Consider the following 19372-nt stretch of genomic DNA (forward strand, 5'->3'; position numbering starts at 1 on the left):
TCCTTATTCAAAGGATCATCCACCATTTCTGCCAATTACAGCACAATGCCACCACTAAACACATTTTCCAGATCAGCCATGATCTTATTAAATGGTGGAGTAGGCTGAAAGGGTCAAATAGCCTACTCTTGCTCCTTGTTCATATGTTCTCCTCAGCTCCCCCATCAGCATTCCGAAGGGACCGTTCCCTCCGTGACATACTGGTCCACTCCTCTATCACCCCCAGCACCTCATCCCTTTCCACAGCACCTTCCCACACAACTGCAGGTGGTGTAATGCCTGCTCCTTTACTTCTTCCCTCCATTAACTCATCACTAACACTATAATTCAGGCACAGATGAGACATCCCAGAAATTATGCAGGATACTAACCCAGAGAGACAAAATGTTGGACAGGTTCCATCACATTATTCATCATGTTAAAAATCAAGAGCATTTGATCAGCCAATTGTACTGACCTACTGTTGATCTCTTAACTAACAGTTCCCAGAACTACTGATATAATTTTATTCTGAATTAGGAGTAATTCCCCAGAATTTACTGCAGGTTTGTGTGAACATAAATCATAGGAATTGAATAACAAAGTTTCTACTCTAAACTGACAAAAAAAAGTAACTACTAATTTAAAGTTTCAGTTCCTCATTTGCTTAAGCATATATATATCTCCTGAGAGTTAAATTCTTTCATGACAGATGTATGATTATTTAATTAACTCCATCTGTTTGGCTTCTTCCTTCTCTTTTGTGTTCAACGATTGTACAGAAGACAAGATCCAATATCCAGTTACATGATATTAACATATTAACAACGCCAGCTCGAGGAAAAACACCTCATCTTCCGCTTGGGCCAATATGACCCTTCTTCGGAACTAGACAGAGGTAGGAATGTGATGGGTTTTATGCTGTGAATACAGGGAGGAGGGGCAGGTGGAACAGAATAGAAGGTCAGGGATAGTTTGGAGGGCAGAAATGACAAAGATTTCATGGAATAGAAGACAACAGAAGTGGTACTGATAGTACTAAAGATCTGTATTTTTTTTAAATTTAAGCCAATAGATAATATTGCCACCGAGGAGATATTATTTCTAAAGGAATTTACACCAGATCCCTATGGTCCAAATCTTACCCTCTACTGAAATTTGAATATCTTTGCATTTTTTGTGGAAGCTTTCTTCAGAAAATGATAAACTAGCAGGACTACCTTACAGCAGTAAGCTTCAAGTTCGGCGTTCATAACTACATTCACAACAGCCACGAAAGTTTTGAGGCATGGGCCTGTGCAGTATTTGCAACAGTAGTGAAAGGGGAAAGGAAAGGAAACCTAAAACAAAAAATAGGTGCCGCATGTTACATGATAGTGACAATTATATAAAAAATAAAGTGCCCCACAATGCTTGTCTGTGGCATCCTTATATGGATAAAATATCCACTTTTGTTCATGCATTAAGTGTCAACTTGTAATACTTACAACTCCAAGTTAGGAGTTTATGAGAGGGCCCAAGCCTCATTCCAGGAATTAAGTGCAGACCAAACAGACACTCAGGGGTAAAAGCAAAATACTGCGAATACTGGACATCGGAAATAAAAACAGAAAATGCTGGAAAAAAACAGCAGGTATGGTTGCAACTGTGGAGCGAGAAACTGAGTTAACATTTTGAGTCCAATAATACTCTTCTTCGGAGTTAACTCTGTTTCTCTCTCCCCACAGATGCTGCTAAACCTGCTGAGTTTTTCTAGCACTTTTGTTTTTTTTATTTCAGGCACTCAGAGGTACCTTTTCTCATGAGACCAGTCTGCCTGATCAGTTGAACATAGGCAACTAAAAAAAATACAAGGCACTATTGCAGAGGAACAGGGAGTTCCTCCAAATCTTGGCCAACATTCATCACCAATCAACCTTACCAAAAACAAAAAATAATTGATAATTTATTATTTAAAACAGGCTTGTCGAACCTTTCCACTCAGGGGGGTGCGGAGAGGGCACACTTGCATATTTTTCTCACTCAAGAGCCAATGAGCAAATTTCAGAAAGATAAGGTTTGGCACAACAATAAACTAAATTTTTTTTAAGTTGAGGTTTTAAGGAAAGAAACAATTGCAAAGCAAAAGTATAGCAATGTCATAGCAATAAATTTTTAATTTTAAAAAAATAATAATTATTAAAAATGACCAGAGTGTGAGAGGGTCAGAGTGCATGTCCAGCTCACTCCCAGTCTCAGGGTGCTCACTCACTCGGTGAGTGGGTGCGCGGTGATGAGAGTGAGTGAGAAGCCTGAAACTGGGTGCAAGGAAGAACCTAACTGCCCCCCACCCCCCAAATCCTCAAATGAAGGAGAGAAACAGCCCGAGATTGGGGGAGCAGCTCCATGCTGAATCTTCCATTCAAGCTCACCTGTTTGACTGGAATTTTCAAAAACTGGCTGCAGGGGCCGGGAAAAGGGGCTTCATGGGCTGCGTCCGGCCTGTCAGCCATATGTTGGACAAGAAAGAATGCGCAAGGCTACAGGGAGAAGGCTGGGGAGTGGCACTAGGTGAATTGTTCCTTCAGAGAGCCAGCGCAGACATGATGGGCCAAATAGCCTCCTTCTGTGATTCCATATCATTTTCTCTTTATACTATGTTCTCTGAACACCTGCTACCACATTTACCCCCATAATAAGTGGGTACAGTTCAAAATTTAAAAATTGTCAAGATGCTATATAAAAGGCCATTGTTTTCCCTTTTTTAAAAGAAAAGTTTTATTAAGTTTCGATTTTAAATCTTTCTGCCATCCCTTTAAATTAAGGAAGTTTATTTACATAAATGTTAATTATAGGATGCAATTTCTTACCAAGTTTATCAGCCTTCTCATCGCATGTTCATGTGAACAGATGCATTCACAAGGGTCATAACCACCTTCCGCCATGGCAGGGCAAGGTTCCTCCAGCCAGTGTCTAGTAATTAAGGCAATGAGAACAATTATAATATTAAAAAAAAGGGACTCAACTCAAGACCAGAATTCAGCCAAGCATTCATTTACAATTTTTTTTTTAAATTTGTAGCCTATTAATTAGCAAATCTTTCAGAATACTTGAAATACAGTACATATGTGGAAATTAAAGCTACAATAAGATCTTTTAGGTAACCTGTTAACCCACAAGTGAAGCAGACCAAATATCTTACTCAGTTTCCATCCACCACTTCCATTAGTTAATGGTGATGGAAGTGATAAAGGTTAACGTAAAATGTTGATCAGAAGCTAGGTTGTTGCACAAATTAGTGATTAACAATATAACAGTGATGCCATCTTTGTATCTTCATTAAAAATTCTCATTTTACAATTAGCAAATGGAGATTCCTTTTTAAAAAATATTCACGGCAGTATATTTCCTTGCTGATGCAAATAGTTTATTCATACTATTCATAAGAATAGAAAAGCAGCATATTATTTCAACTGAGATAGAGGTGACAGAGGAGGATCTGGGTGTCCTGGTACATGAATCACAAAAAGTTAGTATGCAGGTACAGCAAGTGATTAAGAAGGCAAATAGAATGTTGGCATTTATTGCAAGGAGAATGGAATATAGAAGTAAGGAATTTTTACTGAAGCTGTATACAGCCCTGGTGAGACCACATCTGGACTACTGTGTACAGTTTTGGTCTCCTTATTTGAAGGAAGATATAATTACATTAGAAGCAATTCCAAGAAGGCTCAATCCTGGGATGGCAGGCTTATCTTATGAAGAAAGGTTAACAGGTTGGGCCAATTCCCATTGGAGTTTAGAAGAATGAGAGGTGACCTTATTGAAACATAAAGGGATTTGATAGGGTAGATACCAGGAGGTCGGTTCCACTTGAGGGACAGACTAGACCTAGGGGGTCACAGTTTAAGGGTAAGAGGTCTACCATTTAAGATGGAGGTGGGGAGAATTTATTTTTTCTCTCAAAGTGTCATTAGTTACAAGGAATTCTCTTCCCCAGAAAGCAGAAAGATCAATGAATTTATTCAAGGCAGAATTAGACAGATTTGTGATAGACAAGAGAATCAAGGATTACTGGTGGCAGACAGGAAAGTGGAGTTGAGATCACAACCAGATCTTATCAGATGGCGGAACAGGCTCAAAGGGCTGAATGGCCTACTCCTGCTTCCAAGTCCTATGTTCTATACACATATGGTATCAAGAATATATTGGACAAGTTTTTAAAAATGTTAAGAAGGTGCTGTTGATTGATTTCAAGGAAATAATCTAATCACCGGCTTTGGATGACCATTGGAATCCAAAGAGATTTATTTTTGTTATTAATGCCATCGCTACCAGATCACCAGGATACTCAATGCATTCAAGTGTAAAAACAAATAAGCAGCAATGGGGTTTTACATCAAATTGTCAATCACTTATGGAACAAAATGCATTTCTCTAGTGTGTAGTTTGATATATTAAATACACAAATGAATGATTTCATTTTGAAGTTAAAGGATCAGGCATTTTTTGAATTAAGATGTCTCATCTGCAGTTTCACCATTATTCTGCACTGTTATTCTGCAGGACCTTTGTACCAGACTTAAACAGGATTCTTAACAGTTTGTCTGAAGTCACAAAACCGGTGCAAGTATCTGTTAACTTTAAAAAGAAATAACAAAATGGCTTACAGACAATCAAAATAAACCTGCAGGCAGATCCCCTCAGACTACATTTCAGCAACATATTTGCATGAAGGAGGTGTTTTTCCCTGAACCAAATTGCCACGTTGATGCTGCAAGTCACCACCTTTTTTTGCCTGCAGGTAGGCTGAACCATCAATTTGCCCGTAAGGAATCACAGAGCTTAGGCTTTTAAAAAAAAACATTGTGATGCTCTCTTCTGCTCTTAACATCAAGATTAATCAAGATCAACATCATGGTCAAAATAATATGAATGACATTTCTCAATTTTCAACAATGGTCTGTGTTTAGCTATTTCCCAATTGTCCTGAATAGATCCTGCAATTTGAGTAGGATAAATTCTAGAACTGAAATACGTTAAGGACTAACCTGATGTAGAAACAGTTCTGTAATTTAAACATTGTAAAAAAAAAGTCCCAAATCTCCAGCATGTTGGTGTATCACTTCTTACCAGTTGCTGGATGGGTTGGGAAGAAAGCTACCAAAAGGAAATTGTCAACTTGGTTAACCCAGGGCACTCTTGATATAAAGTATTGGCAGTAGTTCTACAAACTCACCTGCTTATTAGTATGAATGAAATTAAAAATGATTTTTTAAATAAACAATGGAATGTTGCTGTTTATTGTAAGGGGAATGAGATATAAAAGAAGGGATGTTTTGTTACAGTTATACAGAGCATTGGTGAGACTACATTTGGAATACTGTATACAACTTTGGTCTCTTTATTTAATGAAGGATATAAATGCGTTGGAAGCAGTTCAGAGGTTCACTTGATTGATATCTGGAATGGCAGCTCATCTTATGAGGAAAGGTAGGACAGGCTAGGCTTGTGTCCATTAGAGTTTAGAAGAACGAGAAGTGATCTTGTTGAAACATATAAAATTGAGGGGACTTGACAGGGTATGCTGAAAGGATGTTTCCCCACATGGCAAGGACGAGAACTAGGAGAGACAGTTTACAAATAAGAGGTCTCCCATTTAAGACAGCAATGAGAAGACATTTTTTCTCTCAAGAAGGTTGAGTCTTTGGAAATCTCCACCCCAGAGAGCAGTGGGGGCAGTGTCATTGAATATTTTCAAGGCAGAGGTAGACAGACTCTTGACTAACAAGAGAGTCAAAGGCTATCAGGGATAGGCGGAATGTGGAGTTCAGGCCACAATCAGATTAGTTGTGATTTTATTGAATGGCGGAGCAGGCTCGAGGGCCGAATGGCCTACCCTTGCTCCTAATTTGTATGTTCTTACATATAAAGTTCTTTGTATAAAAATTTAATCATTTCACATAATTATTATATTTACATCATCCAAAAGTTTCTATTAATGTAAACATTTGTTTTTTTACTTGCATTAGTACAACGCAGCTTCAATTTTAAATAAAGTTACATAGTGTGCTGTGTAACACTTTATACAAATTCATCCAATTTGCAGCAACAAACCCAAAATGTTGACAACATTAAGATTACTCTGATATTCCTTTAGTTCTGGTGAAAGCTCATCAACCTGAAACATTAATGCCATTTCCCTCTCCACTGTCTGGCCTGCTGAGTGTTTCCAGCATTTTTCATTTTTAACTTCAGATTTCCAGCATCTGCCTTTTTAAAAATTTTTGTTAAGGTTGTTCATTACTCACACAGCAAATCCATAGCATCTTATTTAATAGCTATTTTAAATTAGCTTTTTTCTGTTTGAGCAGATAATGTAACAAGTATATTTATTAAACTGTGTTCTGTAAATTGCTACTTATCTGTCTTTTTAAAGTGTAAGTCCTATAGTGCAAGTCCAAGGTTTGCAAAATTACACTGCTCATTATTTTGTGTATGCAAATTACACGTACAAAGAACAAAGAAAAGTACAGCACAGGAACAGGCTCTTTGGCCCTCCAAGCCTGCGCCGATCATATTGCCAGTCAAACGAAAACATTTTGCACTTCCGGGGTCTGTATCCCTCTATTCCCATCCTATTCATGTACTTGTCAAGCTGCCTCTTAAACACCACTATCGTACCTGCTTCCACCACCTCCTCTGGCAGTGAATTCCAGACACTCACTACCCTCTATGTAAAAAACTTGCCCCGCACATCTCCTCTAAAGTTTTCTCCTCTCACCTTAAATCTATGTCCCCTAGTAATTGACTCTTCCACCCTGGGAAAAAGCTTCTGACCAGCTACTCTGTCCATGCCACTCATAATTTTGTAAACTTCCATCAAGTCGCGCCTCAATCTCCATCGCTCTAATGTGAACAATCCAAGTTTCTCCAACCTCTCCTCATAGCTAATAACCTCCAGACCTGGCAGCATCCTGGTAAACCTCCTCTGCACCCTCTCCAACGCCTCCATATCCTTCTGGTAATGTGGTGACCAGAATTGCACGCAATATTCCAAGTGTGGCCTAACCAAGGTTCTATACAGCTGCAGCATGACTTCCCAGCTTTTTTACTCAATACCCCTACTGATGAAGGCAAGCATGCCATATGCCTTCCTGACTACCTTATCCACCTGCGTTGCCACTTTCAGTGACCTGTGGACCTGTACACCCAGATCCCTCTGCCCATCGATGCACTTAAGGCTTCTGCCATTTACTGTATAATTCCTACCTGTATTAGACTTTCCAAAATGCATTACCTCGCATTTGTCCGGATTAACCTCCATCTGTCATTTCTCTGCCCAAGTCTCCAACCGATCTATATCCCATTGTATGCTTTGACAATCCTCTTCACTATCTGCAATTCCTCCAACCTTAGTGTCGTCTGCAAACTTACTAATTAGCCCAGTTACATTTTCCTCCAGATCATTTATGTATACTACAAACAGCAAAGGTCCCAGCATTGATCCCTGCGGAACTCCACTAGTCATAGCTCTCCATTCAGAAAAGCACCCTTCCACTGCTACCCTCTGTCTTCTATGACCAAGCCAATTCTGTATCCATCTTGCCAGCTCACCTCTGATCCCATGCAACTTTACCTTCTGTACCAGTCTGCCATGAGGGACCTTGTCAAAGGCCTTACTGAAATCCATGTAGATAACATCCACTGCCCTTCCATCGTCGATCATTTTTGTCACTTCCTCGAAAAACTCGATCAAGTTAGTGAGACACGACCTCCCCTTCACAAAACCATGCTGCCTCTCACTAATACACCCATTTGCTTCCAAATGGTAGTAAATCCTGTCATGAAGAATCTTCTCCAATAATTTCCCTACCATTGATGTAAGGCTCACCGGCCTGTAATTTCCTGGATTATCCCTGCTACCCTTCTTAAACAATGGAACAACATTGGCCATTCTCCATCCTCTGGGACCTCACCTGTAGCCAGTAAGGATACAAAGATTTCTGTCAAGGCCCCAGCAATCTCCTCCCTTGCCTCGCTCAGTACTCTGGGGTAGATCCCATCTGGCCCTGGGGACTTACCCACCTTAATATTCTTCAAGAGGCCTAACACCTCTTTTTTGATCTCAACATGATCCAGGCTATTTATACACTCCTTCCTAGACAAATCGACCGCTAAGACCTTCTTGTTTTATATTGGAACTGATACAAACATATTAACCAAGTTTCATAAAAGATCTGGGGGTGAAATTGGTCTAAACACACAAAACAAGCTTACAGATCATGGGTTGCTAATTCTCTGAGCTGGTTTTAATTGAGCTCCCCTTCCCTAACATCCAAGTTTCTCCTCTGCTTGGAATGAACAAGTTTTCGGGCTCCTTGGCTTTGGGGGGTTGGTGGGGGGCGGAGTGATGGGAAAGAGAGGGCAGAGAAAGACGAGGGCAAGGGGATGTCAGTGTTTTATGGTAAAATATTTTCATAAAATTTCACCTAATGTCAGCACTAAGCATTCTCATTTCAGTCAGGATAAAACTCTATCTATATTTATCTAACAATCCAACCTCAGAAGGAACCTTACTGCAATCAGGTGAAATTTTGATCACACACTGCCGATCATGCTAGTTTTAGTTACAGGTTTGTATCCCATTAATGATATGCAGTGCATCCCTTCTTCCTACATCCACATGAACCCCCAAACATTCAGATCAAATCAAGATTTTTTGGGCAGCCATGGGGTTTCATGGCATTACATATTCCAAAAGATCAACCACAATAGCATCTGACTTTCTAGCAGGTAGCTATTCAAAAACCCATGGAAGTGCTCATTAAGTTCCATAAAGAAAAAAACAAGTTTTCCATAATATAAATGGACTTTAATTCTGGCTATATTAATGTTTGACAGTGTTTTAAGAATAGGAGAAAAACAGCTGTAGAAAGTTATTTTATTTTAATCACGCCTTCAGGTTTTTATGGTGGGAGCTCGTGCCCATGCTTCTTCTGCATAAAGTATCTTATGATTAGTAAATTATACACAGATAGGACAAAGGCAAGTTAAATAGTCCAAAAACTAATAGCTCAAAAATACTGAAGTAATCAACACCTTAATCATAAATTTAATGTGAAATTTGATCAAGCACAAATGAAGTACCTAATCTTTTGCCAGTAGGATTTTCAAGCAAAAAACCTGTCCTCAGGGAACAATATTTTTTATTCCTTATAGAATCATGGCAAATATTTCTATATTGCGGTGTTCTGATTTTGGTAGGCCAGTACATTTTAAAAGAAATCTGAACGGCCAGTTATTAATTGAAAGAATAACACCAGAAGATTTCACATTTCAAACAAAAACTTTTACAAGAGTTAAACAAAGCAAGTGCTACTAAATTAACATTATGTTTTGTAAATACTTAATAGTTTAAGCCTCAAAATCTCAACGGCACACTCCTCTTTCTACTTTTATTTCCACTCAGGAATCAGGAGTTCGATGCTTTACAGGATTTTGAGGGTCCCTTCACATCTCCTGGAGCCAAACCAAGGTGTGCCACAGCTCTCAGGAACTCACTTTGATTCTCCTCAGTGTTCCCACTATTCTCCGAAGTATGAGATTTCTTGGGGTTCTTCCACCAGCATCCAGCTAGGCAAACTCTCTAACTCTCCTTCAACACATCACAAATGTGGGCACTCCATTTCAAGCTTCACTGCATTCTTACATAGTGACTCCAAATCAAAAACACTCTGGTTCCTGATAGCCCTCTGCTACTAATTCCAGTTGCTTTACAACTCCTGATCCAGTCTTCAGCTGCCTGTTTCTGTGAGAAAAATTACCCAGATTGAACCCAAAACCAAAAAAAAATCTTCCTGAAATCTATCCCCATGGCAAAGTGGCGTACCTGGGATGTCTCCGATAGCGATTTAAACTAATTATCTCCAATTTTCAAACCTCCTGTTTGTTCTGGGGAAACAGAACCTCCCGTCTCCACCATGAAGTTTGAATGGTAGCCCATTGTTTAGTTTCCAATACTTTCCACTATGACCTGATTAAACAAACATTGATTTGCAATTACTTTAGGTTTGTTTACCAGATTCTCAAACCAGCTTCCATCTGTATGCTACTGATATACAGTTATACTCCTTACCTTCTCTCTCAACTCCACAGATGGCAGATGATGACAGACAGCTTTTCTGATATCAAGTCTTGGAAGATTTCAATTTCATCTAACTCAAAATCAGGAAGACGGAAGCCATTGTTTTGACATCCCTGTAATACAGCTACTCCCTTGTCACTGACTCCATTCCCTTCCCCAAACATTGATTCAGACTGAACCAAACTGTTAAGGCTGGTAGTTTGTTTGCCCAAGAAACTTCAATCATCACCAAGAACACCTAATTTTATTTCAGGATATTGCCCACCTCTGTCCTGATCTCAGCTCCTTTTCTGCTGAAACCTGTGTTCTTGTTAAAGCCAGGCTCAATTACACTAATGTTTTCCTTGCTGTCATCTTTCGTAAGCACCCAAAATGTAGCTGCTGACATCCTGTCCTACTTTCCCAGGACACTTGCCCACGTCAACGTTTTTTATTCATCAATGGGACGTGGGTCACTGGGCAATAAATGCTGGTCTTGCCATCGCAAATTGCCCTCGAGAAGGCCATGGTGAGCTGCCTTCTTGAACCGCTGCAATCTGTCCGGTGAAAATGCTGTAAAGTATGGAATTCTGGAATGTTAACCCACTGACAGTGAAGGATCAGCAATGTAGCTCCAAGGCTGCATGGTGTGTGAGAGACTTGGAGAGGAATTTTCAGGTGGCAGTGTTCCCACATGTCTGCTTGCCCTTCTAATTGGTAGAAGTCATGGGTTTGTAAAGCATTGCCAAAGCAGTTTTGCAAGTTGCTGCAGTGCACCTGATAGAAGGGGGGTACATACTGCAACCACAGTGCATCTGTGGTGGAGAAAGCGATTGCTTAACATGTTGCATGGGATGCCAATCAAGTAGGCTGTCTCCCAGATGATGTGGAGTTTCTTGAGTGTCGTTGGAGTTTCATCCAGGGGAGTGGAGAGTATTCCATTTCACCTCTGACTTGTTCCTTTTGGTGCTGAAAGGCTTTGGGGAATCAGGAGATGAGAGAATACCCAGCCTCAGATCTGCTCTTAAAACACAGTATGTGTGTGGCTGGCCCTGTTAAGATTCTAGTCAATGGTGAACTTCCTCCCATCTTCCAGCACCCACCCACAGCCACTAAAGATGTCGATGGTGGCAGATTCAACAATGATAATGCCATTGATTGTAATGGCGAGGTAGTCAGGCTCTCTCTTGTCAAAATTGGTCATTGTTTGGCACAAATGTTAATTACCACTTGTCAGTCTGATGCTGAGCCTTGCCCCGGGCTTGCTGCATGTGGGCATGAACTGCTTCATTATCGGTAGAATCGTGCATGGAACTGAACACTCAATTGACTGAATCATCAGCATACATCCCCAATTCTGACCTTATATTGGTGGGAAGGTCATTGATGAAGATGAAGCTAAAGATGGTTGTGCCTCAAAAGCTGCTCTGAGGAACTCCTGCAAATAATGTTCTTTTGAGATGACTGGTTTCCAACAAGCACAACCATGTTCCTTACATTGGCAATAGATTAAATTTAAGCTCCTCCCCCTCAACTTCCAAGCCCTTGCATGACTTAATCTTAACCTCATTATATCTCTGCAACTTCCTCTGGTCTTCACTGAACTCTTCCATCCATTGATGCTGGCCTTTTCAGTCCCCTCCAACTCTGTGCTTCACCATTGGTGCATGGCTTTTAACTATTGCAACCCCAATTTATATAGCTAGTCCAGTTCAATTTCAATGATAATCCCCTCAGGATGTTGATCGTGGGGGTTACCATTGACCTGAACTGGACTAACCATGTAAATACTATGGCTACAAGAGCAAGTCAGAGGCTAGGAATTCTGCGACGAGAAACTCACCTCCTGACTCCCCATCTACAAGGCACAAGTTAGGAGTGTGATGGCATACTCTCCACTTGTCTGGATGAGTGCAGCTCCCACAACACTCAAGACGTTTGACACTAGGCTATGGGCCTAGTGCTGGAAAATGGGATTAGGATAGTTAGGTACTTGTTTGACTGGCGCAGACTCGATGGGTTGAAGGGCCTTTTTCTGTGCTGTAGACCTCTATGACTATGACTGTTGAGGACAAAGCAGCCCGCTTGATTGGCACCACATCCACCAACAACACACAATAGCAGCAGTGTGTAACATCTTCAAAATGCACTGCAGGAATTCACCAAGGCTCCTTAGATAGCTCCTTCCAAACCCATGACCACTACCATCTAGAAGGACAAGGGCAACAGATGGATGAGAATACCACTATATGGATGTTCCCCTCCAAGTCAGTCACCATCCTGACTTAGAAATATATCACCGTTACTTCACTGTCCCTGGGTCAAAATCCTGGAACTCCTTTCTTAACAACACTGTAGGTGTACCTACACCACATAGACTGCTGCGGTTCAAGAAGGCAATTCACCACCACCTTCTCAAGGGCAACTAGGGATGGGCAATAAATGCTGGCCCAGCCAGCAAAGCCCGCATCCTACGAATAAATTTTTAAGATTCTAGAATTCCCTCCCTAAACACCATAGCATTGCCACAATTCTCTACTCCATAAAAACCTCATCAAAAGCATCTTTTAGATCAGGCTTTTGGTCATCGATCCCAGATTTAGCATTGGTTGTTTGTAAGCTATTTCCAATTATGAAGTAAGTGTCTAGGATATCTAAATTAAACTCAGACTCCTGCCTTCTCAGATCTACATAAGAGATCCAATGGCGTTATTCAAAGAGCAGTACCCTGGCCAACCTTTATTCCTCAAGCAATATCACTAAAATAAATTATCTAATATTTATTTAATTTTCTAAGTTGGGAACTTGTGTGCAAGTTACCTGCCATGTTTCCCTGTAATGCAATTACACTTTAAAAGTACTCTGCTGGCAGCAAATGCCTTGTGACATACCATGAAAGGCAAGTTATTTTTATATTTTCTGTAAAACATAGATGTTTAATCTCAACATTAGACATATTAGAGACACAAGTCAGCTCAGTATACTAAAGTTTTTCAAAACAGCTGCACGGTTATGCAAATTTTTGGGCATCTATTTATAAATTTACTTCTCCATCGGATGTATAATTTGAATAGAAAATGACTTTCACTAGAAGTACTTCAAATCTACTTTCTAAATGTACTTATGATTTTACTATTTCCTTTAACCATGTTACACCTGCGTCCTACGCTAGATCGAAGTTTTAAGTTCGTGGAACGATGTAAAAATATAATTGACAATTCAGACCTAAAATAATGATACAAAATCTTGAAATATGATCATTTAGACTTCGCACATGCTGAATTGGAATGTGTTGACACACATGAACACTCCCCAAAACGGAAGAAAAACAGTGTGCACTGATAGTTTCCACCAATTTACAATAGAGCAACACAGCCCTGACATAAACAATCCGTAGGTTTTTAAATTAAAAAAAACCCTGCGAACTGAGAAATCTACGAGGCAAGCTTTAAAAAACTTATTTCACCCACTTTCAACAAACAATACCAAGTGCGGAGAAAGCCATTAAGATTTAATGACAAGAAACTAAGACAATCGGTTAAAAATAAATAAAACCAGACATCAACTTCGATGTCTCATTATGGACTGCCTAATCACATCCCCGAAACATGATAACGTTGGTAGTAACAGATATAATAACATCCGCATCAGAGACATCAATAAATTGGGATCCCCTCAGATGTGACTGGGATTTGTTTTAAAAGCTCTGATTACAGACATTCCTTTCCCTGAGTTGACCGGTTTCCAACTGAACCCCTCAGTCCCTCAAAGACATGAGACGCTAACGCTGCAACATCTCTCAGAATGCTGCAGGCTCACATTCTCTTACCGGGCTCGTGTTCGCAGAATCTCCGCCACAACCTGCCCTTTCCCAGCTGCGCCTCTGCTCCACTGTTTTGATACAAGACCAACAAGGACGTCACAAGGAGGGGGAGGTGCAACAACCGGAGCCGGATGTACGCCATCTGTCCTTGTGTGCTCGTACGGGGAGACGCGCGCAGCGCGCGTCATCGGACACGCGCCACGATCTCGTGCCACGTGGGTGAGGGCAGGTAGTGGTCACGCGCTCCGGGAGAGAAGGATTCACCAGAGTCAGCACAAGAGGAGTCGGGGCGTAATCTAAATTATTACTTTATAATGTAGCCTATGGAACTTGAATGTAACGTACAGCAAAACAATTGTTTTTTTTAAAAATATTTGAGGCGGTGTCATTGAAAAATGACTCAAGCCACTTGACAAGCACATTCCGAAGACGCCTGCAGGGGGCCAAGGGCTCTGCTGGTGAGAGACTGACACGTGGCTCTTTTCGGTTGGTTGGATGGTGGCCTCAAGGCATGTTGGGAATGATGGCCGGGTGGAGCTAGCTGCGGCTGCGCGAGGGTTGCTGACGATTTGGGGAAGTTGAAGCTGAAAAAGGAAGTGTTTGGAATGTTGGTGTGTTGGCCGGAAGTTTATGGAAGAGTGGACCGTTCGTGTTTTCGGGGCGGGGCGGAGTAAGACTAACGTTGTGGTTTGAGCCGCCTGTCCTGTAAGGAGCCAGCACTTTGCGTCCTTGATTATTATACCGTTTCTCGGTCCTAGCACAGTTTACTGTGGTTGATAGATGGTTTAATATAGTTGAAGAATTCTGCCCCGTGGAAGAAGCAATTTTAATATGGATTAGAGTGAGGTAATACTTGCATTTTGGGAGAAGAAATCCGGAGTGGAAATATGTCCACTCAGTGAAAGACTTGACACTTACGGAAGAACAGCAAGACCAGTCAGTGCTCTGTAAGTGCAACTGCAGGTGGATCAAGCCATTAGAAAGGCCAATGTAAGAAGAAAAATAAACTACGGTGTATTTGATCTGTGAGTTCAAGGGATAAGAAAATCGTGAGGGGATACTTTCAATTTCCTTGCGCCTATTTTAAATTTAAGACAAAATTGCCTCTTCAGATTAAGTAATTACAATCCTGAATGCATTCACAAGAGAGGTAGAATGCGATTTTTTAAATACAAAGCTTTTTTGGTGAAAAGCAATAGAATATTCTAATAAGGTGGAGATTTAAGGAATCTGTGCAGCAAACCAAAAGCCCCCAGACTCTGCATAGGTTGGTCTCTTTAAATTATTGTATGTGCAAAAAATTCAAAAGGGCTGAAAACTTAAATAAGTTATCCATGTATTCCACAAAGAAATTAGGGGGAATGTTGCTCATGACCTCCTCAAAAAAAATATACTAGATTAATCAGATGTGACCTACCTTTCACAAATCCACACTGATACTTGTCCAAGTGCTTGGTTGCTGTCTCTAATGATATATTCCAGTAACTTCCCACAGCTGCTTGTTAAACTGGCAGATATGTTATTTCCTAGTCTCTCCCTTCTGAATTCTTAAATAATGGAGTCACACTTGGAATTTTCCAACCCAAAGGTGCAATTTCCAAATCTAAAAATTTGAAACAATTCATCCGCAATTTCCTCACTTCCTCTTAGTAGCTGGGGTAGAAACCCTCAGTTCATGGAGATTTGTCTACTTTAAGACCTGTTATTTTCTTCATGATTTTCTTTTTATTTGTATTAAATCCAATGAGTTCCTCTCCTTGACAACTCATCAGAAACTTAAAAATGTATTCTAGTTTTCTTTATGGACACTTTTTTGCTTCAATGATCGTAAAATAATACAGGACAGCTGACAGTATCATGATACAACAAATTGAGCAAGGAATGGCGGGACATAGATTTATGCCCATAGTTCTGCATGCAAAAAAGTTCTCATGGGGACTAGTAATCTAGAGGCTAGAGTAATATCATGCTCTGGAGACATTAGTTGAAATCCCACCACAGCAGCTGGGAAATTTAAATTCAATTAATTAAATAAAACTGGAATGAAAAAAAAGCAAGTCTCAGTAACAGATTGCTGTAATGGATCTGGTTCACTAATGTCCTTCAAGGAAGGATATCTGCTGTCCTTAACTGGCCTGACCTACATTTGATTTCATACCTGCAGCAGTGTGGTTGACTCCTAACTGCCCTCTGAAATGGCCTAGCAACACACTCCATTTCATTAAACTGCTATGGAAAAGTTAAATAAGAATACAACAGATGGACCACTCAGCATCGACCTAGGCATTGCATACGACAAAACACTCCCTTCACAGTTGGACTTGCAAAAAGTCCTCCTCATCAATACCTGGGGACTTTTGCTAAAATTGGGAGATCTTCCCACTGACCAGTCAAGCAACAATCATACTCATAGAATCATACATTACAGCCAATATCCCAGACATCACCATCCTTGGGAATGTCATTGCCCGTTGGCAAGACAGACTGACCTAAGGTGATGGCACAGCGGGGTACAATTGAGAGGGAGTAGCTTTGGGAGTTTTCAACATCGACTCCAGACCCCATGAAATCTCATGGAATTAGGTCAAATATGGGCAAGGCAACCTGCTGATTACAATGTACCATAATCTGTCAGCTCATGATTCAGTAATTGTCTACATTGAAAACCACATACAGGAAGCACTGAGGACAACAAAGGCACAGAATGTCCTGTTCTGATGAAAAGTCATTGACCTGAAACATTAACTCTGATTCTCTTCACAGATGCTGCCTGACCTGCTGAGTATTTCCAACATTTTTTTTTAATTTCAGATTTCTGGCATCCGCAGTACTTTGCTTTTGTGTTAGGGAACAAAATGTACTCTGGATGGGTAACTTTGTCCATTATCAAGAGTGGCTCAATAACACCACTACTGACTGAGTTCATGGAATCCTAAAGGATATATATATCTGCCGGACTGAGCTTAAGACAGGTGAAAAGGAACCAATGCAAGGAAGAACACTAGTTTACTTTTTCCTCCTCAATCTACCTGTCGATGGTGCATCTATCTATTGTATTGGTAAGAATCCTCACAGTCTTTTTGGAGATGAAGCCGCCCCTCCACGTTGAGGACGAAGGTATTGTGGTGTGTTTCTCTATATTCCTAAATGAGATAAATCCAGAACAGATATAACCGCTCAATCATCCATGAGGCATTGTAGGCCAGTAACAACTGTATGGTATTCAACCACAATCTGTACCTAATGGCCCAACATATCCCTCATTCTACCATTACCATCAAGCCAAGGGAACAAGTTCTGATGAAAGGTCACTGACTTGCAATGGTAACCCTGTTTCTCTCTCCACAGATGCTGCTAGATCTGCCGAGTATTTCCAGCATTTTCATGAACCAACCCTGGCTCACTGAGGAGTGGCAGGAGCAGCACCAGGCATACCTTAAAATGAGGTACTAACCTGGTGAAGCTAAACACAGGACTACAAACATGCTAAACAGTAGAAGTAGCATGCTATAGAAAATATTAAGCAATCCCAGAACAAACAGCTGAGATCAAAGCTCTGCAGCCCTACCAAACACAGTCGTGAATTGTGGTGGTAATTAAATAACCAAAATGAGGCCAAGATGGATAATCTACTTCACATTTCTGACTGAAGATGTTTGCAAATGCTACAGCTTTGTCCATGCACTGTCATTCAGGATGGGGATATTTGTGGAACCTCGTCCACAAATATCCCCATCCTGAATGACAGTGCATGGACAAAGCTGTAGCATTTGCAACCATCTTCAGTCAGAAATGTGAAGTAGATTATCCATCTTGGCCTCATCCTGAGTTCCTCACCACCATCAGATGCCTGTGGTCAGCCACTTTGATTCACTGCACATAATATTAAGAAATGCCTGAATACACTGGACATACCTAAGGCTATAGTGCTAAAGACATGTGCTCAAGAACTAGCCCCACACCTTGTCAAGATGTTCCAGTACAGCTACAAAATTGGTATCTATCCAACTATGTGGAAAATTGCCCAAGTATGTCCTGTCCACAAAAAAGCAGGAAAAGCCTAGTCTGGCCAATTATCACCCCATCAATATACTCTTGATCATCAGCAAATTGATGGAAGGTGTTGTCAATAGTGTATCAAGCAGCACTTCCTACCAATATGCCACTCACCGATGTTCAGTTTAGGTTCTGCCAGGACCACTTTGGGCCTCAATACAGCCTTGGTTCACACATGGACAAAAGGGTTGAATTCCAAACATGAGTTGAGAGAAACTGCCCTTGACATCCAGACAGCATTTGAGGGTGACACCCTTAGTAAAATTGAAGTCAATGGGAATTAGGGAGAAAAACTTCTTCAGTGGCTGGAGCCATACCTAGCACAAAGTAAGATGGCTGTGATTGATGGTCATTAATCTCAGCCCCAGGAGATTGCTGCAGGTATTCCTCAGGACTGTGACCTAGATCCAATCATCTTCACCTGCTTGATCAATGACATTCCCTTCATCATAAGGTCAGAAATGTGGATGTTTGTTGATGATTACACTGTATTCTGCCCCATTCATAATTCCACATAATGAAGCATGCATGCAACAGGACCTGGAAAACATTCAGATTGGTTTGACAAGTAACATTTGTGCCACAAGTGCCAGGCAATGTCAGTCTCCAACAAGGGAGAGTCTAACCATTTCCCTTTGATATTCAATAGCATTACCATTGCTGAGCTCCCACCATCAGCATCTTCTGAAGGCCACCATTGACCAGAAACTTTACTGGACCAGCCACAAGAATGATTCAGAGACTGCAAGGTCTGGAGTGGTTAACTCACCTCCCTGATTCCCCAAAGCTTGTCCATCGTCTACAAGGCACTAGTCAGGAGTGTGATGGAATAATCTCCGCTTGCTTGGACAGCACCTTCCAAACCTGCAACCTCTAGCACCAAGATGAACAAGGGCAGCAAACCACCACCTGCAAGTTCCCCTCTAAGTCACATACCATTTTGACTTGGAAATATATTGCCAATCCTTCACTGTTGCTGGGTTAAAATCCTGGACTCTCTCCTTAACCACACTGTGGATGTATCTATATCACGAGGACCATGGTTCAATAAGGCCAATAATCACCTTCTCAAGAGCAATAATTGCTGGCTTTGCCAGCAATGCCCAAAAACCACGAATGTCTAAAAAAATCTTCAAGCTATCTGTACAGAGTAGAAGTCAAGCAGAAGATGGACACTTACAGCAAAGTAAAATTAGAGATCCAAATACCATGGGTGAACTGCTTTCATTTAAGTTAACTCTGCTGTGGAGCTTCATTTCAGTGTGAGCACAGAGTGAAGACTTGAACACAAACATTTTGGGTATGCTTAATGTTTAATTAGTAGTTGTAAGATACATGGATAATTCTTCATGCAGAGTTTTGGCTTTGTTCAAAAATTTATTTTTCATTAAATGATCTTGCAGCTTGTT

At 40.8% G+C, this 19372-nt stretch overlaps 1 protein-coding gene and 1 long non-coding RNA gene across 3 annotated transcripts in view; one reads left to right on the forward strand and one right to left on the reverse strand.

Moving 5' to 3' along the window:
* Positions 1–14048, reverse strand: part of smim14 (small integral membrane protein 14) — a 57180-nt gene extending 43132 nt beyond the window's left edge. Inside the window, exons 1-2 of the mRNA XM_041211194.1 lie at positions 13914–14048; positions 2829–2931 (exon numbers count right to left, since the gene is read on the reverse strand). Of these exons, the coding sequence (XP_041067128.1) occupies positions 2829–2903 (75 nt within the window). The 5' untranslated portion in view covers positions 2904–2931; positions 13914–14048. The remainder of the gene's footprint in view (positions 1–2828; positions 2932–13913) is intronic.
* A 57-nt stretch (positions 14049–14105) lies between these two features.
* LOC121290616 lies at positions 14106–18860 on the forward strand. 2 transcript variants are annotated; one of them, XR_005945856.1, is made up of 4 exons: positions 14106–14897; positions 16719–17024; positions 17256–17353; positions 18613–18860. It is a non-coding gene; the product is annotated as an uncharacterized LOC121290616 (long non-coding RNA). The 2 variants fall into 2 exon arrangements; XR_005945854.1 differs by having other exon boundaries at positions 16719–17353.
* Positions 18861–19372: the final 512 nt, after the last annotated feature.

This window comes from Carcharodon carcharias, chromosome 1, assembly GCF_017639515.1.
Source record: "Carcharodon carcharias isolate sCarCar2 chromosome 1, sCarCar2.pri, whole genome shotgun sequence".
Classification (NCBI taxonomy): Eukaryota; Metazoa; Chordata; class Chondrichthyes; order Lamniformes; family Lamnidae; genus Carcharodon; species Carcharodon carcharias.